At 51.4% G+C, this 26,894-nt stretch overlaps 1 protein-coding gene across 2 annotated transcripts in view; it reads right to left on the bottom strand.

Moving 5' to 3' along the window:
• Window positions 1-26,894, bottom strand: part of TNRC6C (trinucleotide repeat containing adaptor 6C) — a 283,773-nt gene that overhangs the window by 181,408 nt on the left and 75,471 nt on the right. For both annotated transcript variants that reach the window (XM_084492530.1, XM_084492529.1), the window contains one exon: window positions 526-587. In XM_084492530.1, coding sequence (XP_084348656.1) covers window positions 526-587 — 62 coding nt within the window. The remainder of the gene's footprint in view (window positions 1-525; window positions 588-26,894) is intronic.

Consider the following 26,894-nt stretch of genomic DNA (forward strand, 5'->3'; position numbering starts at 1 on the left):
TCCTAATCCAGGTGCTTGAGCTTAACCCTTCAAGGTTACTCTACAGAAAGAGACATTCCTACATTGCTCACAGCAGCAGTGTTTTCTACGCACACAAATGTGGGATGGAATATATAACCCTGCCCCAGATTTTCATTACAAGCATAGAAAAGGGGGAAGAGAAGACAAAACCAGCAGCTGAACAAGACGATGGGTATCTCCAGCTCTCCAGGCCCAGCGGTGCTGTGAGCAGCACCTGAGGTCACACACAGCCCCTCACCAGCCCCTGCTGGGCCAGGAGGGCAGCACAGTGTGGGGCTGGGCACCGATCCCACACTGGGCACGACCCACCAGGCTCCTCGCACGACCCCACAGACACATGCCCGCAGCACGAGCCCTCCTGCCAGCGGTGGGCTGGGGTCTGCCGACAGCTTGGGACTGGCTCCAGCCCAGCCCCGCTCCTCCCGTCGGGTCCCACATGGTTGCACGGCACCAAATTTACAAGCAAACATTTCTCATGGTTATCATCCGAAGCAGAATCCCTACCTGCTCTTGAGTCCCTCAAAAGCTGTTTTCTGGTAAGGGCCTGTCTGGTGGTTTATTCTTTGCTGAAAGACAAAAAAAAAAAAAGACAAGAAAAAGACTGTCAGGCAGCTCACTTGGGAAGGATGGGGTGTTCCTACAGGGGGAGGAAAGATGCATTTTGTGTTTACTTTTGTTACTCTCCGTTGCATTCAACACTTCAAAACTGGCACAACGTTCCCTGCCTAGCTTATTTTATTTTTCTACTTGGCAAACTCTTTTCTCACCATGAGCAAATGTCCTGCTAATTAGCACAGAAGGATAGATTAAGTTAAAATAAATAACTCTCCTCATTGGAGCTGTTGCTCCCTTTCTCTCTCCAATCCCAGAGTCAACCCAAATCTTTTGGTGAACCGAAACAAGTTAGCACTAACGAAGCTGTAATATGCTCCTTGAAAAAGATGCATCAGGATTAGAAATGGCAAGGAAGGGTGGCCAGGATGATGAAAGGCACAGAACAGCGCAGGGGAGCTGCAAAGGGCACGTGTGTGCCACTGCTCCGCCACAGAAGCCCCGTGGTGGTGTGCTGTAGGCGCTGTTCAGAATTGGTCTCAGTTTGGAAAGTGCCCTTGCTGTAGGAGCAGTGACCGGCACTCGTGCCTTCTGCCACCACGCAGGTCTCTGTCTGAACCTGCTGCAGTGTAAGACCATGAGTTTCGTTACCAAGCCTCTGCATTTCCCGGCCAAACCCGCTTTGGCAAGGGAAGGGCAAAGACATCAGGAGCCTGCCTGTATGCATCTGTTTTTTTTTTGTTTTTTTTTTTTTAAAAGGATATCCTAAGGAGTCTGGGAGTCTGGACAATAAAACTCCCAAAGCCCCATCAGGCTCCCACTCTGCTTCTCATCCCCCTCTCCTAAAACCCAGCACTGCCACCAGGTTTGATCCCATCACTCGGCGCGATGCGATGGGTGCCGTGAAGCCATCGTGCACAGGCTGCACGTGTGGGAGCAGCCCAAGAGAAACCACTCTGGCTTCTGGTCAAGAAGCCGTTTTTCACCATCCATCAGCACATTATGCAACCTCCCGGGTCAGTACAGCTGGCACTGCTGCTGCCAGGGGGAAATTTCTGGGCCCAAAGGCCTCAGTAAAACAAATACCTTGGCAAGAGGGCGAGCTTTTTGCACCAGATGGACCCCCTGGTATCTTGGTAAATCCGGTGCTTAGGCTTTGCCACAAAGAGGCTTAAAATTAATTAGCAGATTTATTTATTTATTTATTCTTGAGAGGTCTGTGTACAAGGAGCATGTGAGAAAGGACGTGCATTAGGAGCTTTTCGGTACTTACAGGCTGGGCAAGGAATTAGGGTTTGCGAGAGAGCTGCTGTTATAAGGGGCCAGCTGAAACTGTGAGAGGTTGCCAGCAGATGCTTCAAAGCTGAGAACATTCCCAGCAAGCCAGGAAGAAGGGACTGGTCCCCAGTTTCCTAAAGGCGACCACTTCTACCAGAAAGCCTCTGTCCCCTTGGGTCTCCGTTTCCAGAGAGCCACAGCCCAGCAGCAGCGGGAGGTGACGAGGACGTCCCTGTGAGCAGCCACCGCAGCCTTCAGCTGCTGAGAGCTGGGTGCTGGGTGCTGGCCACAACCACCGAGCTCCTTCTGCAACAGCACCCACCACGGCTGCTCCAAAAACATGACTAGAAGGCAAGGCATCTGTCCAGCTAAGCAAACAACTCAAAAATCTTCTTCAAGGCTTTGCTCCCGCGCTGATTCATTTCATGACCTTGCAGGGCTGTTTGCAGAGCGCGCCAACGTTGGCACGACCCCGGCAGCACACAAGGAGAGGACGGGCACCAGCACGTGGAAGAGAAAAAGACAAATAAGCAAATGTGTGGTGTGTGTCGGTGCCTCCTGATCCCCCTTTTCTGAAGGGGTGTGCACGGGGAGGCGAGAGCTGCCGGGCTGCCTCATGGCAGCAATAGAGGCGTTTCCTCCAGAAAGAGAAGTGTAGAAGTTTCTGCTACTGCAGCAATCCCATCCCTGGCTTCCTTGGTCTTTAATATGTCCTGCGAGAACCGTCTGATTTACATACAACTCCATACTGATTTACATACAAGTACCAACTGATTTACATACAAATTGCTAGATCCGAACCAAATGAATGAAGTTTTCCTTTGCCATAAATCCACCCCGCATTTACATGCTGCTGGCTACCAACAAGTGAAACCTCTCATTTTCCCAGATAACTTCCTAAAAGCACTGCCTATATTAAGTGCTTTTTCCTTGGTTTACCACCAAGGGGTTTTGCTGAGGGTGCTGTGGGGTTGAGCAGCACCGTGTGCCAAGCCCTGACAGCCTGCCCAGCCGTCCATGCTCGGCTCTGGCTGCTCAAGCAGTACCAAAAATGGGAAGTTTAAAGACGGACAGACTAGTTTAGAATTTGAAATGTTATTTCAAGGGCTCACAGAGCTGGAAACACAGGAGATCCTAAGCAAAAAGGACATCCTTTGTAAAAGGAGAAGTCTCAGCTGGGTAAAGTGGCCAGCAAAGCTCCTCCTGCTACCCCAGCCTTGGTCCGAGGTGACAGCCAAGTTTAAACCCTGCTTGCACATCATTACAGAGAGAAACCATAACTGCGATCTCGAGTCCAGCAAAGACGTCTGGAAAGCCATCTGCCTGTTTGCATGAAAAAGCTGGGTTCCTGGGATGGGAGGGATGGAAGCCACCCCCCCACCTCCTGCCAAACCCCAGGAAGAATTTTGGTGAATGCCGACAGCCGTGTGCAGCATCGGTGTTACTGACCCAGTTCTCATTCTTGATTTTCTATTCTATCCTACTAAAGAGGGACTTCATGTACAATAATCTGACAATAGCAGAGGTGAGGGTATTTGCTGTAAGGAAAGCATAAGGAAAATAACATTACCAGGCGAGACTACGCGCAACTTTAACTGTCCGAGTATTAAACCCATTTTTCACCATCAGGAGCGTTGTCTAACAGCGTGAGAAATACAAGCAGGAGAAAATATTCTCAAGTGCCGGAATTGATGGTCAAAGCCTGAAAGTTTGGTAAAATGCTTTTCCACTCCATGTCCTACGAGCTGTCAGCACTAGGATGGAAAAGCGCAGATCAGTAATTGCAAAGGACACTTCTTTCTTTCACTGTCTCTGTCTGTAAGGCAGGAGGATGGCAAGTTAATTAATTATCTCCAGCATCAGTTTACTTGAAGATCTTTTTTTTTTCTTTTTTTTTTTTTTTTTTTTTTCTTCCAGCAGCGCATCAAAGGAGACTGATAGAAGCCTTGATTAGAGGGATAATGAAGGAAATCTTTAATAGATTATGTAATTTCTTGCCCTTCTGCAGCCACTCTCCAAGCGGCTGCCTTGGCGGTGCTGGGATCCACGTTTGGAAAATATCACAGGCATGCAGAGCCACCTCAAATGCAAAGTTTATGGAAAAATTCAAATAATTGAATGTTTACCGTATTTTTGTCAAAGGTCTGGAAAAAAAGACGTCAGACCATCTGACTTGCACAGAGCAGAGACTCCCCACGTGTCTCCCCCCACAGGGAATCTGCCTCGTGGAGTCACAGCAGGCAGGGACTGAGCGCACCCGTCGGGTAACACCGGGCAGGCTGAGAGCAGAGATGCAGGGCAGTTCGGTGACTACCTTGTCATCTGGCCCAGGAAACCTTTACTAACAATGCCCACTAGCATGGGCCATAGATGAGGCTCTTTATTTGATTTTTTTCCTCCCTAATCTTGCCTGCTTCCACCTGCAACACAGTATCTCGCCCACCCTTGTTTCAGACAACCAGGGCTCCTCGGAGGGCAAAGCCCCTTCCCACCAGGAGGAACGAACCCCGGTACTGCCGTCCCAGCTCTCCTGTCCCTGTCACAGCAGTGCCCCACAATTCTCCCCCACGTTTGAATCCCTTTGGGGGTTTCAATGCCATTTCCCTCTTACCCAGACCATGCACGTGCTGCCAAATCTAATAGCGAGGAGAAATGAGGTGTCAGGTTGTGATGCACAACGCGCCGTGCTGATTTCTATCTCACACAGATAAACCCCAAGCCATTCCCAAGAAGTCCCAGCGGCACATTTAAGCAATCTATTTCTCTTCAGATGAGCCTCAAGATTCCCCTCTCCTGGAGTCTGGTGCTTAACAAACTATGGGTGGCACCAGTTGCACTGCCTGCGGGATGCTCGGGCACCCGGCACCAGCATCTGGAGCGAGAGCTTGGAAAAAAAAAAACACCTGTGCTGATGAAGGAGTTATTAGGATCATAAATTAAGCACTGAGGAGATCATCTCTACCTAGTCCCTCAGGGCCACCCTATTCTTGTCCCAACAAAAGGGTGGCAGGAGGAGATCCCTCAGCCCTCGTCCTGTGTCCCTGCTGTCCCCCACGGCCACCAAGGACTAAAGCAAATGGTCCCGGGCAAGGGAGCAGCAGCAGAGGCAGAGGGCAGCAGGAAGCATTTTATGGGGTTAAACGTCCCAGCCTGGAGTAAAGCAATTTCCTCCGGTCTCCTGCCATTTCCTTGTGGAGGCTTATCATCTCCAGCTGGGACGATATAAAGGCCCATTTAATCGAGATCCATTTAACACTGAATCACGCTAACAAGATTACTTAGCCAGGGCTAATTCTGCGTTTGCTGAAGTGCAGTATCCAGGGTGAGTAATCTCCGTGTGCTGGTGGCAGGTTCAGAGGCAGGTTAGCCACGGGCTTAGCACCACAGACAAAACACGGAAAGTACGTGGAAGAGCCCGACAGTGACATCGCAGCCGTTTGGGCTATTGCCTTTCCCTTCTTGGTGTTAGGTGAGATCAGTGCAGAGAGGGCTTCCTCATTACCCCATCGGATCCTAAAAGGGGAATTATTTTCTTTGTCCTCACAAGCAGCTGAGCAGGCAATACAGCAAAATCCTCTTCAGTCATTATCTGTTAAGTGCATGGCATCCTTTTGTGAGTTAAATGACACAGTATTTCTTGCATGGGACTGAATTCAAAAGGTTTTGCCTTCCATCAGGAGATAACTCAAGATTTGAGTGCTAATTGAATACATTTATATGCACACAAGTGATAGGCATTCATACAATTTCTTAAAGTAGATTCTCACCATTCAGTCATTTAAAAATATAGCACTAAGGGCTCCATTATTTATGATTATTAAATCACAAATCTGAGTAGCAAAATACTTCACTCAGGGAAGGCGTAAAAAGGCTGTTTCACAGGAAAATCTTTCCAGAACTCACCAAACCCCGTATTACTGCACGAGGACGCCGATAACCAACATGGTTTCACATCTAAGGCTCTCCAAGTGATTTATGCAGGGAAATGGGTCGATCCCGATCGCCCTTTCCAAAGTTCCCAGATCCTCCAAGCAGCCAGAGCTCAGGCTGGGCTGTTCTGGGGAAATATTCACTGCTCTGTATGGGCTGACTCGATATGCAATTGGTGTGGGGTTTGGGAAGTCCCCACTCGTCCCCTCCTTGCTTTGGGGGTTTCGGAGGGGCTGGGAGGGGGCGTTCTGCTGCTGGCACTTCAGGAGGACTCCCCCGCTGCCAGAGGTCCCCAAGGCAAGTGGCTGTACTTGAGTTAGTCTCTTAAGTGCGTAAGTGGAGAGAAATAGGAGTGATTTGTCTGACCTATTTTAGGCAGCCGCTGCCAGACGAGTGCAATTGCCTGCTGGAGGTGCCCATTTCTCTCCATCGATGGTAAATGAGGTCTGAGTGATCGGTGCGGATGCTGAGACCTGCGGGCTGTCTCTCGGGTCAGGTGGGACAGATCCTATCCACCTAATTGCAACCTTTCAAGAGGAGTCACTTTTTTTTTTTTTTTCCTTTTCTTTTAATTGGGCCGTGGAGTTTATTTTAACCCCCTGAGGAAATTCCCAGGTTTTCATTTCTGTCCAGTATCTTTTGGTCTCTCTCCCCATTTTGGCAGACAATCTTTCCCAGCAGGGCTCGTGGTTTTCTCTTGCAGCCCAGCCCAGAGCCTCTGCTGATGCTCCAAAGGCTCATCCAGGCAGAGATCCAGCTCAAGGGTGGGTCAAACCCATCCCCATAGGCCGGCTGCAAATTCATCTTAGGGGTGTTCAAACACTCCTTTCCCCCAAATAAAGATCACGAGATATGCCAGGTCAAAAGGACAAGATCAGACAACCTCCAGAAACAACGAGGTGACCTCCAGGGGTCCCTTCCAGCCTCACCCAGCCTGTGACTCTGTGGAAAATGAAAAATTTCAAGAGTGACAACTCTGGGTGCCTGTAGGGTATGACAGGAGCTGGGAGTAAGCCTTCAATTTAATCATTTGCATTCGGATTTCTAAGCCCACTTGAAACCAGCCTACATCCCATCCTCAGAGCCTGACCTCGATGCTCAAGAACCCAAACACCGCTCAGACACAGGCTCTCGGGTGCAGCTACGCACAAGTACGCGAGTACGTTTGGTTACTTCATGTGCCCAACAGTCCCCAATTCCAGGACGAGATTAAGTGCTTGCATCAGCCCTGGAACCAAGCCCCATGTGATTCTGGCCAAGTGCTGAGGTCACTCAGAAAATAAGGATTTCTACTGAGATTTTTTACTTTTTCCTTGCAGTCCAGAACACAGACACACGCACCCCTTCCCTCCTTCTGCTAAACTCAGGTACCAAAATAGCGTCTGTGTTACCTGTGCACTGGGAAGACAGTTTGCTGGTCATCTTTACACAAGGAAATCATTTAGTTGATGTCCACCACCTCATTACCAAATTGTCTAGAAAACAGCCAGCCAATTTGGAAGTTCGTAAGAGAAGCAGGCAGGCACGTTTGTGAGACATGCCTGGATAAGGCTCGTTTCCTTGCAAACACGGTGAACCTCAACATCAAAACAAGTCAGAACATTTTCCAGCCGCCCTCAGGACTTCATCCACAACATCTGAAAGCAGGAAAATCTTTAACTGGAAAGGGGGAATCAAAATCAGCCTAAAAATGCAATCAAGTCACACTGGGAATTCAAGGGACTCCATTAAGCAAGTGCTCAGGGGGTGTCCAGCTACAGGAAACCTCCAACCACACAGATCTTCCTGATCTGCTGGGACTGGTGATGGAGCTGCTGTGGGGATGGGGCATGGTGTGCCCCGCGTACGGGCTCCTCGAGGTGCCAGAGGTGCTGTGGCACCACCGTGCTCATGGACGTACGGCAGGTGAGGATGGAGCAATGGGAGAAGCAACGCACTGGGCATGTATAGGGGTGAGGGACACCCACGGCAGGCGAGCGCAGCCCCTCGGTCCTCGCAGCGGTGGCACATCAGCAGCACGCCACCTCTGTCCACACCAACAGGGCAGCACATTGCAATGAGCGAGTATCCAAGCAGCTCTCAGTTTTTACATCCCCTTAAAAATAAAAGATCTCCGGTGGAGGTACAGACCCACACGTGGCAAAGCTAAGCCCAAAGCTTCCAGTCCTGAACCTTCCATAAACAATCCTCTGGCTGCAGGGTCGAAAACTGCGCTATTTCTCCTCATCTCGTTTTGATGTAACGCCATCAGCTCTAATTGGTGGGGTGCAAGGACTTGAAAGACCTCAAGTCCTGCCCGTGTGTGTGCTGGTGCAGTTAGCGCCGCGTGGAAACGATCCCTGCCCGCGCCTGGAGCTGGGCAGCGGGGCCCGACCGTGCTCGCAGGCAGGACAAAGGCACAGCGCCTCGCTCCGAGCAATAGGACCAGCAGACTCTGCGGGAATCGTTATTAACTTGGCTTTAATTACAAACTAATTTCCTCCTGCGTAGCCAGCAATTTCAAGCTCAGTGGAAACTGTAAGGAAACAATAGCATCCGGAGTGAAAGAAACATAAACAAGTAGACAACTCCGAGCTTCTACAGGGAGTGGTATTTTTAAATGCCCTAAATACAACCACTCTGAGAAATATTCCTCAAGCTAAGCAGAACCATTCTCTTTTACTTTCCAACTAAATATTCATTTTTAAGGCTGATCCAGTTTTACCAAGTTACGGGGAAGACCGAGCAGGTCTGTATAATAGAAACCGGCTGCTCCTCAAATATGCAGAGGCTACCACCTCTCTGTAATAAGCTGCTGCTGGAGGTTGCTCATCGGCTCGAGCGCTGCCGAAGCCGTATTTAGCAGCTGACAGATTGCAGCGGGAAGCGGGGGAGCAGGGAGGCTCGTTAGCGGCACGGTGTTCCCAGCTGAGGCTCAGACAGGCGCTGATTGGCAATGCAGATCATGGAGCCCGTCCCGGCGGAGCCTCCATATGCTTCTTCCCCTGGAGGAGCGATGAATGTCAATTCACCCCTTGGGGTGCGTCATGCGAAAACCCTCCCGAGGGTGAAACGAGAGCTGACAGCAGCCAGCCACAGGTGCCCGGCTGAACTTTCAAGCTCCGGCCGGTTTCGCAAGGAGTCAGGAGGAGCGGAGCTGTGCTTGCTGCCTTTCCATGCGCAGCGCTGATGCACGCGCTCCCCTCTCCAAATCAGCCGCATGGGAACACGAGGGTAACACAGGCTCACCTACCACAGAACAAGAAGTCTTTACACGGGTAGCTCCTCAGCACACTCGGTATTTGCCTGAATCCGTGGTCCAGCGCAGTGGCAAGGGCTCGACAGCTCCATATGGCCAACCCCCAGCAGCCTTGCAGCCTTCCCCTTCCCCGTGTCCGTGTCTGAAAGGCGCTTCGCAGCGTTCTGCCAGCGGCTCTTGACAGGCTTGCCAGGCCTTAATTAAGCTTCACGACACCTCCGTGAAGTTGACTAATATAATTAAGTGAATCTTCCAGATGAATAAGCGGAGGAGAGGTGAGATCAAACAGCAGGATGATGGAGACAAAGCTAACCAGTGGCAAAGGAGGTCACGGGGCCCAGAGCCCCCATCTCTGCTGTGTTACAAAGCCCCTGCCTTTCCCCCACTCCTCATAGTTTATTACGCCTGACTTTCTTCTGCAAAGGCTGATTTGGATCCTCATCTTAACCAGAAAACAACTTCTTTTGGCAAGCAGACATCAAAGCATCAGGCTGCCATCTCCAGCTGTGCCACCCAGGCGTTTCTTGTAAGTACTGAGATCAGCTGTGCAGGTACGTGCAGCGATCTGTTCGACCATTAACTACGGCGAGGGGAAGCTGTAGTCCAGGGGCTTCTTTCAAATAAACTTTCTGAAATTACAGTGACTGCATATAGTCTAATTGTTCTCAGATTGTCTGGGTATTTCCTAAAAAACAAGCATCTCTCATGGGATTTTTTAATTCCGACATAAAGTGGAAGAATGATTCAGAGGAAAAGCAGTCCAGGGGCTGAGCCTTGCTAAGACCTGAAGCATGACTTGTCTTAGAACTTAAAAGGATTATCATGGACTTGACGATGAATGTGCACCTAAAGCTTTCCATTAGGAAGACTGTTCACTTGGGATGTTTTTCTGGAAGACAATGTTTATAATGAAATTATAACTATTAGGGTGAAACAGGAACAAAATGGAAAATTCCCTGGCTTGGAGTTGAGCTGTATCTGTAATGCCTCACCTTCACACGGGCACTCTCCTTCAAAGGAGCCTTTCCAAGCAGCTTCTCGGTGCTTAAAGAGCTCTTGGCCACAGGCTCCTTCCTTTAGTGCCTGTACCAAGATGAGATTACGCTGCGATATCCACAGCATCGCGGCCACCCATTACTAAGGAAGCTCAGCCCTTGGAGGAGCAGGATCCAACAACATCTGTCCCAAAATTCAATAGCAGAGGCACTCGAGGAGAAGTCACTCCCGTAACGCCTGTCGGTGAGCCTTTGGTGTGTGCAGGGCTGCTGGGCTCTGGGCTCTGCCTCCCGACACGAGCGTTACGACTGCCAGGGAGCCGCCTGTCCTGGCTGCTCGTGCCATCGCCTTCCCTCTTCCCACCCTGATGCTCCGGGCGGCAGCAGCACCTCGTGCTCTTTGCTAAGCCTGCCGGAGGGGACAGGACCACACAGCTGTGGGAAACTTCTCGTGACACCCCTTCTCCTTACCCCTGCCATTCCCCAGTGCTGAGCCTCCACTTTCTGGAAAACGATCAAGTGATGGCAGCTCCTGGGACTCGAGCCACGCTGAGTTTTTTGTTTTGCCTCATCTGTTTCTTTATACTTCTCTGTGTCCCAAGTGGCTCTGACATAGGAATTCCTGCTTTTCATTTTTCTGCTGTACAAGATGTCAGCAGATAACAATCCATGCTTCATTGGTGCCGTTCCATAATTGAAAGAGCCAGCAATATATCAGGCTTGGAGTCTGCAAACCCCATCAATAAGTACTCTATTACTGGGGCATAATTTTCCACCACCCCTCAGATGAGACTTTGCAGGCAGCAGGGTTATATTGCTGAACCCACACTTCACTGCAAACTGTTTAAGATAATGTCTACTAAACTATACTCTGTTGTCACAAATTAGTTTCTCAGACAACCGGTGTCTAGCAAAAATGTACTTAATATGCAAAGCTGTCTGTTTAGATCTATCTGTCTTCCAGTAAAGCTACCTCAGGGAAAAGAGAACTAACTGTAGTCCAAAATCACTGCACGGGTTTCTTTCCAAGTCAACGTACACTTTTCTCCGGGAAGGAATTCTGCCTGTGTCACCAGCGTTTTTGTTTTGTTTGCTGGACTTACCCTGACCTTTTGGCAGACCCCAACGGCTCCTGCAGTGCTGCTGCTGTGCCAAGGCAGTCTGAAACCTGCCTGGCCTCTCTCTTAGATTGAATTCTCTGAGCTTTCCCATAGCACGTTAAGAATCAGCTTCCTGGTCATTTTCAACAAAATCCTATCAAGTCCCAGCAGTTTCCCCTTTCCGTAAGTACCAGGGGGCTGAGTTTTAATTACTTCCTGCAGAATCCCCTTATCAGCAGCAACTTTGGCAGGCGCCGGCTATCTGCTATCTGGGAGCACAACTGAGACTCCGACTATTTCCACGCCTTCAGACCCTTCCTTGAAGCTGGTCTCATACCCATTACACACCACCCTTAGAACCACTGCTGGAATATGGGCTCAGACACGGACAGGCAGCTCTTTCCCTCCATAACTTAGCATCCAAGACCCCCTGTCCCTTCCCTTCTTGTTTGCACAAACAAGCTGTTGGTAATTCAGTCATAGTGCCTATCTGCTCAGCAGACATGTCCCAAATGTGTTTCTTCTTGCACACAACCATGTTTTCATTCACTTTTAGCCCATCAGCTTTGAGGCTCTGGAAACTCCCCTGAAATCTGAGCTTCTGTGAGGACACAAAGCCTAGAGGGAGCATATTTCACCCCAAATCCTCCGAAATCTCATTCTGCTACGTAGCAAGCATGATGTGCAACCAACTTATTGAACGACTTCATTACAGTTATTTTCCAATGACTCCAAAGTTTTATCCGTGCAGCCCCCAGTGAGACATGCTGCAATTCTCCCTGAAGAGCTACGTTTGGGTCTTCCACCTCCCTCCTCCATCCCTCCCACACAGCCAGTGCCTGGCCAAGATGTTGATGTCCTGCTCCCAACCCATCAGGGGTAAGCTCCACTCCTGACCATGCCAATGCCTTAACTCTGACTGCTGTCCGTGTTCGGTGCCTTTCTGCAGGGCAGAACGGTGGCCATGCACCTCCTGCATTTTTGCCACATTAAAAGCTCCGACCAGCTTCGTTTTCCCTTCATGCCAGGAGCCAGGTAGCCAAACTCCACACCGCTGAGAACAAAAGCAGGCAGCAGAGCAGCCTCAAAGCAAAAGGAGACATAAAACCACATTAGACCTCGTGGTTCAACGCATAAACAGAACGAAGGGAGGCCCTCCCAGAGCCCCGCGCCTGAATTCAATAACCATCCATAACTACCCCCAAGGATAGTTTCTAAAGAGGGGAGAGCAATAAACAGCACTTCCCCTCTTCATTACACAACTCCAGCAATAACTATGATGAATGGCAATGAACAACTGGGTTTCATTGCTGGATTTCCAGGCTGTGGTGTCCAACAAAGGCAGCGTAATAAAGACAGATGGCAGTGGATTAACTCTTCTTGCAATGCAGCCAGTGCTGGTTGCTCAACTGCACTCATCCCGGCTCCAGAACCGGCACAGCCTCAACACAGCCCCGGCAAACCCAGAGATTTGGTTCCGGCTGGAGAGCAGAGCTGAGCAATACATGCTAATTCTGGCGTTTTGCTTTCAACACAGCTGTTAAGTAAGCAGAAAACCCAGAACAAAGTGGGTTTTCCACAAAATATTGCTGCTCTTTTTCAACCAACGGTAGAAATTGCTTGACTTCTTTTTAATTCGGAAACCTCAAAGAGAAAAAAAAAAAACGGAAATTGTTGCTGCCTTCACGCAAAGGAGATTGCTTTTTTAAAGTTGTTACATCTCCCCTCCGGTTTTGCCCAGTTAGCACAAATAACGAAGATCATTTTGCATGCTTTTTTGGTAGATTTCATGTGGCGCTAGCAGGTGCACGTTTGCTGTCATGCTAACCTCACCGGGAAGTTTCAGATCAGTTCAAACAATAAAAGAAGAAATAGGGTCTAGGAGGAGAGCCGGGCTGTGCCCGCAGCTCTGCCACTGCTTTGCTGTATGCAAGCGTAAGAAACGAGTCTATATTTCAGCATTAAACGGGTGCCCGTACTGTCAAAATTAGCAGGGGAGGGGTCTTACCACAACCAACTGAGCCTGTATGAGGAGACCTTCGGATGGAAGGTGCTAAACAAAGGGAAAATTATCATTACGTTTCATAAGTGAAACCGCCAAGCAAAGCTACCTCAAGCAGTCACTGCAAATTCAGGTCTTCTGTTTGTAAGCCCACCGTAACCAAGCCGAATTTCTGCAGATATTTCTGCTATTCGAGAATATTTGCTGGGCTGAATAATTTTCAGACGGAGTTTTTGGGAAAGACGTTTGATTTGCCCATTCATTATCTGCTACTCCGGATGTGGGACGGGCTGCACGAGGCAGCATGCTGCAGCTCCCGCTCGCTGCCTGCCTGGCAGCAAGTTTATTAGATGGGAGAATAATGAATAACCAATAATGAATACTCTTGTTTTCGTGTGAAAACAGATGAGCATGTGAAAAGCAGCAGCTCTCTCCACTTTCTTGCCAGCAGATCCCCTTTCACAGTAATGTTCTCCAACAGGGAAGTGCAAGCAGATGCGCGATCCAGCCAAACCTCTGCCCTTTCACCAGCTCCAGTTTTGCTGCCTTACCAAAACCGAGTGTGCTTGAAATATGGAGCTGGCCACTTTGGGGCCGAGCTGTTGTCTTTACAAAGATGAGACAAGAAGAAAATAAATAAAATAAAATGAACACCCTTGTTTTCTACAATACACGCTGACCAGCCACATATTGCTTTGGGTTTCTTTGGTCTCTCCTGGGCATTGCCAATCCCTCCCTGCAGTACAGGCTCACTCCTGCTCTCGTGGGTGCTTCTCTCATCCCATTGGATTGCTTTTGGGACTTCTGCAACCCCCTGTGCCCTGCCCATTTCTGCTCTGGGTCAAACACCAAGGTCTGACCTCCCCAACCACCACAAAACCGTATCCCCCAAGCCTCTTTGCCACTGCACGATGGAAAGCACAAACCTACGCTCAATTTTTTTGCTCTTCCCTGTTTTTGCTGACCGCGTGACTCCCCGTTGCATGTAATTATTTTGGTATGCCGGTGTTAATGATGTGTCCGGTTCACTTAGCCTGTTCATCAGTATTGCTGGTCATTTGCTGTTTCTTTGTTTCTTGCCTCCCAAAAGGTCACTCCATCATCAGCAAAACCAAGCGCAACGCATCCATTATTTATCAGGGCGGGCTCAGTGCTCACCTGTCCCTGATTTCAAGGCCGTGCTCCCTCCTGCTTCTCCAACCCCACGCTCACGGTGTGAAGCACCTTCTGCACAAGGCGTTCATTAAACAGGAATTATGGATTGGGAACATGAAACTTGCTGTGTTGCACATGGAGATTTCGTAGCATTTGAACCGTCCTGCATTTCTCAACGCCAGCCCCCGGTCCCGCTCCTGCTTTGCCTTCTATTGACCGAGCAGCTATTTATACGTAACTCTATGAAATGAAGGCTCTGCGTTTTGCTGTTTGGCCTCAATGGGGGCCTGCTTTTACCCTCCATCAGCAAAGGCAGCCTGCATCTGCTATTTCCTTAGCCTGACTGGTTTCTGGGTGCTCACCAGGGCTTCCTGCACACAGCTCGATTGCGTTATCGACCACGTTCCTCCAGAGCACCACCACAGCATAGAGCTCCAGGGAAAACCACCCAGATATTGTGGAATGCCTCGTGCAAAGCCAGGGATCATCACACCCCTGCTCTGGGGGACCAGCACCCTCACCACGCGAGTGCTCCCATCGGTCCTGCCCCTGTACGAGGCATCTGCAGCCCCCCGGGCCCTGCAGGACGCTGGGGCCAGGCGATGCACGACGTTAGCAAAGCTGCCCTGCCTCCGGGGAGTCTTCGAAATCTCAGCCCCTGAGAGGAGCAATGGTTGTCAAAAGCGCCCACTCGGGACTTAGAACAAAAGGGAAATTCTGACCTCCAGGTACAGGCACCAAGGAGGCAGAGCTCAGCATCCTGACGCCACAGCCCCGAGCTCCCCCCTGTTTGTCCTGGTTATCGGCCTGGAAAAGATCACCAATTACCCTCTTCCCAACCACCAGGCTCCTGCCAACAAAAGATGAAAAGCACATTTATTTCTCTTAAGTGAGATCTTTTTGTGACACATAAGGACCCTTGTATACATGACAATTACTTGTAAAAAATGTCTCTCTGTCTCCAGCACATCTGTAAATGGATTTAAGCCCATATAAAGGATGTAAAAATGGCTATAACCGCCCCAGTGCAGCTCCCTGGAAGCTCTCAATGGTGTTTTTTTCACGTATATAAAAGCCAACACAGAACAAAAAGGCCTGTCAGCAAAGAAAGGTAGGCTCGCCTTTCCTCACCTAACTAGAGAAACTTAATTTTATTTATTTTTATTGACAATTTCAACAACTATTTCTCAATCATTAAAGCAAAAAGCCCAGGCTCAGCCAGTCAGCCCATCATTTCTCTTTAGCTTTTTATGTGTGCTAGGAACTCTTCGGAGACACAATATCTTGTTTGCAGAGACACCCTAGTGGCAACACGACATTACTCAAACCACCCAGCCAGGCTCACGCAGGCGGCACGGCGTTACGGGTCCCACCGTGCCCCCCACCACCGCCAGCTCCCGGCTTTGACATTCAGGGAAGGTGAACAAAACCCCGTTTAAACAGCAATGCTGTCATCATCTGGCGGGTAATTATTGACCGTTGCATCTTCTTCTTACTATTTTTACTGTTTATTTTCTGACAGATGCCCCCCCGGGTCCTGCCTTGCTGACGTTCGTGGCCAGCAGCACCACAAGGCACAGCGGGATGCGCCCGCACTGAATCGCGGACACGGCACTCGTCCTCCCCGTGCCCAGGGGGTCCCAAGGGCCAGGCTTACACAGGGAGGAAGGAGTCTAAGGGAGCACGGAGGAGAGGGAGGAAGCCACCAGGATTTGCCAGCAAAGCGCTCTGGTTCCCACATCCCAAGGCAGTCAGGGGAGCTGGGCACCCAACGTGCACAACCGCTGGGAGATTGTGGCTTTGGGTGCCCCACGTGCAGAGCAACGCTGGTCCCTGCCCCAAACTACGTGGGGCAAATCCTCCACGTGTTAGAGGCGAGCAGTGACCATCTATAATTTAAAAAAAGAAAGAAAATGACACGGAGGCTTGCAGAGATACGTTGCTTTGGGGCAAGGCTGCTCTTCCCTTCCCAGTGCAAGCCTGTCTGGCCGTATCCTGCGCGGGAGATAATAAAATCAGCGTTGTGCTACCTTGGCATCTGTGCTTTCACACAGCAGCGAGAACGACTCCCGTCTCCTATTTGCACTATTACCCTAACAACAGCGCGGGGTGTCAGGTGTCTGCGAGCTAAAGGCTTCCCTGTCTGCGCCACGATATTAAAAGCATATGCAATGAGACTGCACCTTCTGTTCGCACTCTGTCAGTAATCCCGCGCAGGCAGGTTTGCTGTTAACCTTCCTAATGGAAAGTCTGTTCGATGGCTTGCTGGCTTTGCCTCAGTTAAGTATTATCTGCAAAGATGCAGACTGTTGATTTGTGGGCATCCTCTAAAGTGAGAGCTGCAGAGGCTCAAAAGAAACGGCTCGATGCAGCCTGGAGCCAGTGATGGGAGGCAGTTTTTGCCCCGACGCAGTTCATGACAGTTTTTATTTTATATCAAATATAAAAATATAATAGCCTCACATACATATGTGTGTATATATACACATACGCACCCATATATGATTCCTACAGAGGAAATAACTTGTGTTAGCTGGTTTGGAGAGAGGCAAAAAGAGACCTCGACTTAATTACAAATTTACTTCTTTCTCTTTCCTGTCTTTCCACCCCTGCCCCTCACCCCCTGATAAAATGAGGGTAAAAAGCTCTGCAAATGGCAATATCCAATATTCATTAGTGGCTTGTGAGAGAGACAGAGACACACAACTCATTACTGGGTTCTTCACCTTTACCCTTGACAATGGTTATTTACATAATAACCTGACCCTTAGGTTACTCTTCATTAACAAACACATGTGCAAACACAGAAGCAGCTGGCTACAACTCATAAATATATATTGTTAACCTTGGCTTAGAAGACTTACTTTCACTTACTAGAGGGGAAAAAAAAGGGAAAAAAAGGAAAAGAGACACTGCTTTGCATAGCCGTTATGTCAGCACCCCGTGGATGGGCTCGGCGCAGGACACGGCCCCGCAGCCAGGTTCGCTGAGCAGCCTGCTAGGAGCTGGCCCTGCCTGGTGGTCAAAGCCGGGCAAAAGCAGGGAAGGAACTCCCCAGAAAAGCAGCTTTTTCGGCTGACTGCTGCAGTTCAGGTCTCTGATTCTAAGTTTCAGACTCTGTGTGGATGTGGAGAAACATTCGTGCGCCGGGTCCTCGCAGAGCCGGCCTTCAAGCTTTCCTTCGTGTTTCTGAAGGCATCTAAAACTGCTGCTGAGATGTTAACATCATCACACGGCTCTGGGAGCCAACCCTGTTCCTTGGTCTGACACGGGCCAGGTGTACCCATGGGTTCAGCCAGAGCTTGACCCGAGCAGAGGGAAGGCACGAGGAGCTGTCTGGAGGACGGGGAGGTTTTTGCTCAGATCCACGGTGATGGCTCGGCCACCTCCCAGCCACCCCCAGCCCAACAGCATCCACCCGCCTGTGCCTACAGGCAACGCTCTTCCAAAAATTCAGCAGAAGGTTCCCCCCCAGACAGACACAAACCAGCAAGTTCACCCAGGGCAGGTCTCTCAGCCCATCTCACGGACTTCTGCGTGCATGTACTGGTGCTTCGGGAGTGATAGATGCTTTCACAAGCTCACTAAATCACCAGGAGCAGCTCCATCGTTCCCAAAAGTGACGCTTGGCTTAGCATCATTTCTGATAAAGCATTGCCTTCAGTCCCTCCCCTATTCCCAAAACAGCCCCCCCAACTCCAGTCCATCCCAGCAGGGACCCCCCGCTGCAGGCTGACTGTGGGGACAGGCTGGGCTCCTCGGGCACAGCTCGGTGTCCTGGTGGCAGGGATCAGTGATCTCAGGGCCTTTCTGCTCCTGCTGGCGATTCCCTCTCTCCAGGAATTGCCCCGTTCCAGCCCAGCTGGCAGCAGGGAGCTGGGAGAACAGCAGCACGGGGCTGGTATTTGGGAAACAAAGGGATTGCTTCGTGAGAACTTAAACGAGGATGCGGTGTAGTTGAAACAGAGTTATACCTGGTGTTTACAGAGCACAAACCTTAATTGTGTTTACATATCAGAACCCAACATTAACAACTCATGCTATAAAACCCTAAAAAAAGAGAGCCAAGCCCGCCGTTGCAGGCAGGCTGTTACCCAGCACAGACCGCTCGGAAGCCCTTTTACCTACTCACTCTATTTCCAAACCAATTACTAGCTTACAGTTTGCAAAGCAGGCTGACACTTGGGGTTTCAGGCAGGGACTTCCTTCAGTCCCACTACCAATCCAACTATGTTTTAATTTAGTGAAGAGGGAAAGCATATAATTTTTTAGCTTCAGGGAAGCCAGAGGCAATCACAAATATCCCTTGAGCTGAGTCAAATTCTTCAGTTTAAAGAAGCAGCCCATTCTATTGCAATAATTGGACTTTAGTGTCCCTTTCATTTAAAGAAACAATAGCTGATCTGGAGAGCTGAGCGCCTGGACACCGGGCTTTTCACCTCTGGGACCCCAGCCACAGACCTAACTATAATTGGATGAACCTGGAATAGCAAGTGCCTCACCCGCGTGGAAATAATAATAATAATAACAAGCAAAAGCAGACCAATGCTCCAGAGATCCTCCTTTTGGGATCTTTGGTAGCACTCGTGCAACGACGCTGCACCAAGACAGGGGTGGAAAGGCACAGCTGCAGGGTGGAGGAGTCGGGATGGGCTACAGACGGGCTGGGATACAGCTGGTGTTTGGGGTAGGGCAGGAGCTGCCAGGACCACCGGTGAAGCTGGGTGTGCGAACCCCTCCAACGCTTGTGGACTGCTTCAGAACAAAAAGGAAAAAGCACCAGGACTGGCCAAAAGAGATGGAGATTACAGCAGTGGATGGAAGCTACTGCCCTAAGGATGCAAATAATTACTGAGAAGGAGCCCAAGAAACGCAGCTCCTTGCTTGCTTAGGGTGATACCCGAGCTCCTGAGCAGCACTCCCACCAGCTGAGGCCAACACAGCACACAGAAGAGGCTTTTGGTGCTCCACGGGCTGCGATCGGAGGGGCCAAGGGCTGGGAGAGGCCGCGGCAGGGAAGGCAGCGCTGCCCCGCACGCGGCAAATGTCAGCCCCAAATTAGCTAGGGTAGCGGGACGTATAAATCCAAGTCAGAAAATGCCATCATGTATTTTTAATCCGACTGCCTCGTCACCACATAATAAAATGAAAGGATTGCCGAGTTTGACTGGCATTTGTAAGTAGCATGTGAAAGGGGCTAATAGAGGGAGAAAATTAGCCGCATTTATCATCTTAACTGCATTCATATTACACTCACGATCCAATTGTTTAAAAATTGGGCTTTTAGAGCAGGTCCTTTTGAAAGTTTAAGCATTCCAAACAACCGTGATTTATTCTCGGAACAAACACCACCTTAACGAGATTGATTCTGGAGCCTTCGTGAATTGCAAAAGGCGCGGGCTCTGCTGCACAGGCTGCTGCTAAGCGCGGTCGAGGAGCAAAGGCAGCCCAAACACGGGGCTGCTGTTCAACACCAGGTGCGGATGTTTAAAAAACCCTGGAAACAGAACTGGGGGCTGGCGACACGTTCCCAGTGTTTGAGAAATCCCTACAAAACATCCCCTTGAAAAACCCTTAGTCTAACACAAATTTCAAGACATTTAAACTTTGAGGTGATGTTACCTAAGGTTTATTTTTCTCTTTTGTTATAGTTTTACATTACTGGGTAGCAGTAAGAGCAGCGAGCAGCATGTTTTAGTGACATCTTCCGATGTAGGACTTGAAACTCTGGGGTATTTTTATTTCTCAGTCAGTCGGATCAACCCAGACCTCACTGAAAAAAATACCTACTTCACAGGGATTCCCATTTAGAGTGCAATGAAAACTTGTGAGTGAGAGAGGAAAATTCAGGAGAATGAAAGGAGGCACCACGCACACAGCTGACAAACTCATCTGGCGAAGCAGTTCTTCCAAGCAGTGCTAAATACCCGCATCCCATAAACGACTGAGCAATGGCATTAATAAAACACCCAGCTCTATGCCGCACCTTGATAACTCCGAGGTTGTTCAGCGCGCTGTTGTGATACAAATATAAAAAATTCATATGTATAAATAGAAATCTATGTATAAATTCAACAGCTCCGTTTGAAGGTAACAATCCCAAAACGTCACAATTTCCTAAAGTAACGTTTTGTTCTGTACTATTTTCGCACCTTAAGTTTACCAAAAGCTGCAAGCGCCCTTTCCTAACAAAAAATGTTTCAACTCCAGTTTCTGAGCAGCCAAACGAAAGCAAACTTGTGAGCAAAGGAGACAAAAATGTCCCCGTGGTGTCTCCTTGTGCAAAGCCCCTCCAGCCTGCTCGGGCTGTGCACACGCAGCCCCAGGACACGGCGTGGATCCCCCCAGCCCTGGTGCTGGGCTCTGTTTGTGACACCCCCAGGACAAGGGGAGCCGAGCCCCCACCTGGAGCCCCCACCGCAGCCTCTTTTGCCCCAGCCCCACAGCGTGACCTTACGGAAAATCCCCCACAACAGGACACGTCCCCACAACATTTCCCCTTCTGGAGTCCTGCCTGCCGCTCCTCCACCACCAGTCCCCGGGGCGGTTTCCTTCCCAATTAGTTTTTCTCATTCCTTTTGATCCCGGGATGACCCGAGAATTTATTCTGTGGCTGCGATGCCTCCCGCGCACGCCCGCGGTCGGAGGCTGTCGGGAACCAAAATTTCGCCGCCTGCTCTGCTAATATGAACTCTGGGGAGATGGGGGCTGCCGATCTCCGGGAGAGGTCCTGGCAAATCTGCAATTTCAAGCAGCTGGCAGGCAGGTGCTCCGTGACACAGGCTGAGAGGCGCGAGTGCAGGTCAGGGAGGCTCCCACGCAGGTCGGAGATCCACCCGCGCGGTGACAGCTCCTGGCTGGGGCTGAGCGAGGGAGAACATCTCCCCGCGGCTGGAAGGGTGGCTCCTGAACACCTCCCGGGGTGCTGCGAGCCACTGCCACGCATCTCCCTTCCTCGTAGAGGAGAGGAAAAGCACCAAAGGCCGTGAGATGAGTAAATCCTACGTAAGACTGATGGAATTTGGGAACTACGCCACTGCAGGCAAGACCAAAGCCCCGCACAGACACCCTGAAACCTACTGGGGTGAGCTGGTCCATGAGGGACGGTGCTTCCTACCTGGGAAAGAGGCAAGGAGCTGTCACACTGCTCCTGCTCACTGCTGGAAACCCCAGCCCAGGGGCAGCCCATCGGCTCCCCGGCCCCAGCGCCACGGGACGGCTCCCCTTGGCCCTCGCCCACCCTGTCCTGACCATCCCGACCGTGCCGCTTCCCATTCACGCTTTGAGGGACCAATCTGTCTCCTAATTAAGCCCGCAGGGTACACCCCAGCGATAGTGAAAGCGTGCAATTAGCCCTGAGTCATCGTTTGCATTCATTTCCCCGGCTGCAAGCTGCCAGTCCTCCAGCGATAGAGACGTCGCGCGCCGGGTCTGAAGCGTTTCAGGCCGGCTTGCAGGGAGGAGTCGCTGACCCCCTCGGTAATTACTCATGCTAACAGCTTAACTAACATGCAAATTCCTCCGCTGACTGACAGGTAAACAGTGCGACGGCCTGCCTCGGCTTGGGGGGAGCCGAGGGGGCGACAAGGAGGAAAAAAACGAGGGGGCGGAGTGACATCCATGTACCGGCTCGTGGCGGGTCCAGATCCGGCCTGGCTTCCCTGAGCGACGTGATTCATTACCCTTCTTCCACGCCCGGCCTAACAAAGTTCTGGTTGCGGTGTTAATTGAGGAGGGAGGGCACAGGGGGGGCTTTTTGTGCCGCTCTGCTGGCACGGCCACCCTGCCACGGGGACGCTGGGCACCTCAGCAGGCACGGGAAGGGGCCTCCGGCACCTCCTGCAGCCCCTGCCCTCAGAGAGCAGCTTCCCCGCTGCCTGCATCCAGCACTCTGCTCTTCGAGCTCTCTGAAAGCAGCGAGGGAAGGAGCTGGAGCAGGTTTTGAGCAAAAATCTCCAACTTCTGCCACGTCGATTCTTGCAGCCATCCACGCTTGCTCCCCGTGCCCATGGCTGTGGGCAGCCGGCCACGGCCAGCGGCGGAGGTGGGAAGGGGAAATGGCAAACCTGAACTGCAGCCGTGCTCCGGAGAGATGTGAAGTAGCCACCAAGCCAGACAGCTCCCTGGTTTCCTGCTCCGCGGAGCTGCTGCCCTGAGGTTTGTTTGTCCTGGCTGGCGGCCAGGCAGGGGAAGGAGCGGAGCAAAGCCCCCGTGGCACCGCGCGGGGACCTCTGACGGGGCTGGGAAGGAGGCGCGACAGGGGAGGGCTGTGATGAGCATCCTTAAAATGTGGGGGAAACCTTGAGCAGGAAGGGGAATCGCACCCCAAAACCCAGCCGCTGGGCCCGCTGCCCCGTGCCAGCTCCAGCCCAGGGAGGACAAACGGCCTCAGCAGTGCTGCTGGTGTTTGGGGTTGGGAATGGTGTGGGCTGGGGCACCTCGGCACGGGCACACGAGGCTGTTCCGTCCCACGTGCCAGCCCCACGTGTCCCACCTGCAAGACGAGCCCTAAAGAGGGCACTCTGCCAAACCGCAGCTCGCTGAGGTGAGCTACAGAAGGGAAAAGGCACCCGAGGGCAGGACAGCACTGAAGTGACCCCAAACTTTGTGCTGGGGCAGCGGGGCGAGCATCCCACGCCGTGCAGCAAGCACCAACCAGCACAGCCTCATCTGCCCGCTGCTGGGAGCTGCTGCCAGGCCAGCCCGTCCCTCCCTGCATCCCTCTCCCCGCGTATTTATTTCTTTTAAGTGGCTGTCAAAAACATCTGTCATGTGTAACAACCAGCCGGGGCGCGGGGATGGGGAGAGGGAACGGGGCTGCCCAGCTCGCGAGGCTGCTTGCCACAATAGCTGTCTTCATCTCTGCTTTATTTATTTATTTTTGTGAAAACCTCCGGCGTCAGCGCTCTGCACAGAGCCTGCTTACAGCTCCAAAAAGCACCTCTATTATTCTCAGGCCATTTGGTAGCGGTTGCCATGGAGATCAAAAGCAAAATGGCATGCAAATCAACACAAGCCCCGGCGTTCAATAACAACGTTAAAAGGGCAGCCAGATAAGACGAGGAAAAACACTTGAAATGCTTCAACCTGCATTGCTGGCTGTGATTAGATCTGGAAGGCAAGAAAAATACCCTAATGGATTACACCAAGCAGGGGTAAAGGACTCGAAAACACAGCTCAGTTGTGGCCCGCAGGATGGTTCCGGCACAACCCCCCCATGCGCACACATGCCCACGGACACGCACCTCCTAAAGCCCAGCAAAGAATTTAGAGTGAATAATTTATGCAACGATTCCCTCCACCCCCGTATCTATAGAGATATTTTTTTTTTTTCCCTTTTTGGAGAACGTCTGCAAACAGCCACCAGGCTCCCGGTGCGTGCTAGCAGGCGGTGCTGGAACCGCCTCTTCCCAACTCTCCCGTCCCCTTTCGCCTCCCCGGGGAGCGGTGACGCAGGCGGCGATGGCAAGGCCAGCACTGGGCGGCCACTGCTGCTGCTTATTTGTGACTTGTACCCTCGTTGCAAGTAGTAAAATGAACACGGGGTTGCAAAGCAAGCCCCTGGGAATGAGGTTTCGGGGTGCTGAGGGCTGGCGGCCCTGCGCTATGGGTAGGGCGGCACCGAGGAGCACGCAGGACCCCAGCCTCGCTGCTGCACGCAGGGGGATGCTCGTGGGGCGAGGAGCTACCCGTGGTTTCCTTTCCCCTCACTGCTAACAGGAGCTCTCGGCCCTTCAGACACACCAGCCCTGCCTGGAAGCCAGAATTACCCATTTTTCACCAGCCTGCCCACAGTGCTGCAACTGCAGCATCCAGTGTCTCCGAAACATGAATGGATTTATTACACGCCGCAACAGACAATATTAATACGTGTATTGCCTTTTGGAAGGAACCAAAGACTTAGGAGGGAAGAGCATTATGGGGTTGGGATGCCTAGGGCTTCTTTTTCCAGGCATGAATTAGCTCTGGACGCCAGCGAACACGCTGCGGGGCCATCTCCTGCCCACCTCACCCACAGACCAAAGCCCAGCTCAGGTCGGGGAAAGGGCAGCACGCGGGGGGCACTGCCAGGGAAAGGTTTGTCCGAGGGACTTCAAGCAAATCACTGGAATTGTGATTTTTTTTAAAGGTTTCAAACAGCCCAGCAAAAGCCAATGTTGTTCTCCAAAAGCCAGCTCCTGCCAGATTCCAGGAGCCTTTTCCAAAATGTTTTGGCTACGAGTACGCACGAGGACCCCGGAGGCTGCTGGAGGTGCCCAAGCCGATTTCTCCCACTCGGCTGAAAGATTTTTTTCTGGAAGAAAACGGTGCAAAGGCCAGGGAAGGATTAAGGACAAATGAAGCCCTAGCTGGAGGCTCAGCAGCCGCTGCACCCCGCTGGCTGTGGTCCTGGCACCTCTCAGTGCGTTCGAGGGAGAGCTCTGCCCTGGCTGCCCGCACACCCCGATGGGCTGTTGAGTAAAACAGCGCAAAGCTGATGTTTTGTTTTTTTCCTTCCCCTTTTAGTACTGTTTTTGTTGTCAGCCAGACTCACCACTAGTAGGACTCAGGCTATTTTAAGCTCTCCATCCATCCTGATTTTGGGTCACTCGCCTTCAGGCTGCCGAAGCTTTTCAGACAACACAGTTTCGTTTCAAGCAGCGAGTTTGTCTGAGAGCACCTGAACAGAGCAACTCCCCAGAAGCACACGTTTCTAACCCAAAATCCCATCCCTCTCCTCCACAGGATCCTGCTCCCTTCTCCTCGCAGCGCCACAACCAAACTACTTCTGGCCAAAAGCTTCAGCCGTGCTTTCCTCCGCCCCGAAGGAGCCCGGCGCTGGCGCTACGTGCTCCACCAGGGGCTGCCTCCTCACACCCCACCTCGAGACCCTCTCCACCTCCTCGAGGGCCTTTTTAAGCACAGGCGACGCCCCTGCTTGCCACTGCCCCCTCATTACCGCCAGCACTAATTGGGATCCATCTCCTCTGCCGCCCCGCCAGCGGAGCCCCTTGCTGGATGGCGGCGGCAGCGTGTGAAGCGCACACCTTGCTCATTACGTTTATTCACAGAAATCAAAAGGAGAGGGAAGCAGTTGAGTAAAGGTCACATTAATAATAGAGGCTGAAAGGAAGTCTGGGGGTATATATTTTTCATTAGCGACACGTCTGACTGAAGGGGACGGTTCCTTTTTGGATTGACAGCGCTTCTCCGCCAGGCCAGCAGTACAGCCGGAGCGGTGTCGCTATTTTTCTTGTCACAGCTCGCTGTCTGCTGGGGAGCTGCCTCCTCCTGAGCAAACGCCAAAGCCTCTGCACATGCTGCAGCCTCCCGCATCGCCAAGGGATCAGAAAGGAGGCACTTCTGCCTCGTTCCCAGCTGTGAAATTCGCATCCACCTCTGCTGCTGCAGCGACCCCGGGGTGCAGCAGCTCGCGGCGGAGCAGCCCAGCACTTGGCTGGCTGCACCAGGACCAGCACCTGCGGAAACCAAGCAGGCAGGAGAGGGAGGGAAGCGTTCTGAGATGCCAGGTCCATGCCCAAAAGCTGGATCCATCATCTCTGTTGCCATCTTTGAGACCAACCAGCCCCCAAATGAGAGCTCTGCACAGCGTGCACAGAGCATCCAGTGAACTGAGGGGACCTGGGCTATCAAAGGTCACTCCAGGTCCGTTTTTCTAAGCACAAAATGGCAATTAGCTGAGATTTAAGAATCTATTTATTGGATTTGGTGGCTCATACTCATTAGCACAATCAGGAACCTGGTGGCTGGCTCCATCCCCATTGCCCGTGCTGCACATCACATTACCAATGCATCTCACACGCTCCTGGAGGCTCCTTTGCCTCCTCCTTTTGCTGTTTATTCCCACCCTTGCCCAAAGCAGCCACATTTTCTCAAGCCCACTTCAAAGCTGGATGATCCCGAGCCAGTGGGGAGGCTTGTAGCCATCGCAAGAGGTGTCGAAAGCTTCCAGGAGCTACTTAACCTGACGCCTAACACACGCCGTCAGCTCTGTCACAGCTGTCTGAGCAATGCATTTGCCAATTAAGTTAATACAGTCAAATCCCTCACATCTCCCAGAAAGGGCAGAGCAAATCCAGGTGAAAGGGAACGGAGTCTTACAAGTTTTCTGTGTGTCATACAGCAGAAGAACAAAGGAAAGGAAAAAAAAAATAGAGAGAAAAGCAGCGAGATCCACTGGTAATTACTGCCGGGGATCAGGGGCTCGCTCCTGCCTGGCTCTGCAGCTCTGCCAGGAGGGCGGCAGCAGGAGCACGGCCAGGACGAGGCACGCGATGGCCTGGCTGTGGGAGCTGATGTGGGCATTGGGGACAGGGCACGGCTGCAGCTCTCGAGCTGAAGGGCTGTGAATACGGAGCTGTTTGACCTGCGGGGCCAAAGCCTGCTCCAGAACCCCCCAAAAAAGGAGTAATTTGGGCAAAACTGTCCCCCTCGAGTGAAATATTTCAGACTGGGAAAGCAGTTTGCGTGCCTCAACTCTCACTTGTTTCTTCCAGCTATGTCAGTTACTCTAAAAATATACATGTTTGTTCTTCTGCTGCACCCTGCCTCTGGTACAGGCTATTCTGGGGTTGAGGTGTTAGCCACAAGTGCTCCCTCGCTGCCTGACACCAGGCATCCTT

Source organism: Aythya ferina, assembly GCF_964211825.1.
Source record: "Aythya ferina genome assembly, chromosome: 18".
NCBI classification, from domain to species: Eukaryota; Metazoa; Chordata; class Aves; order Anseriformes; family Anatidae; genus Aythya; species Aythya ferina.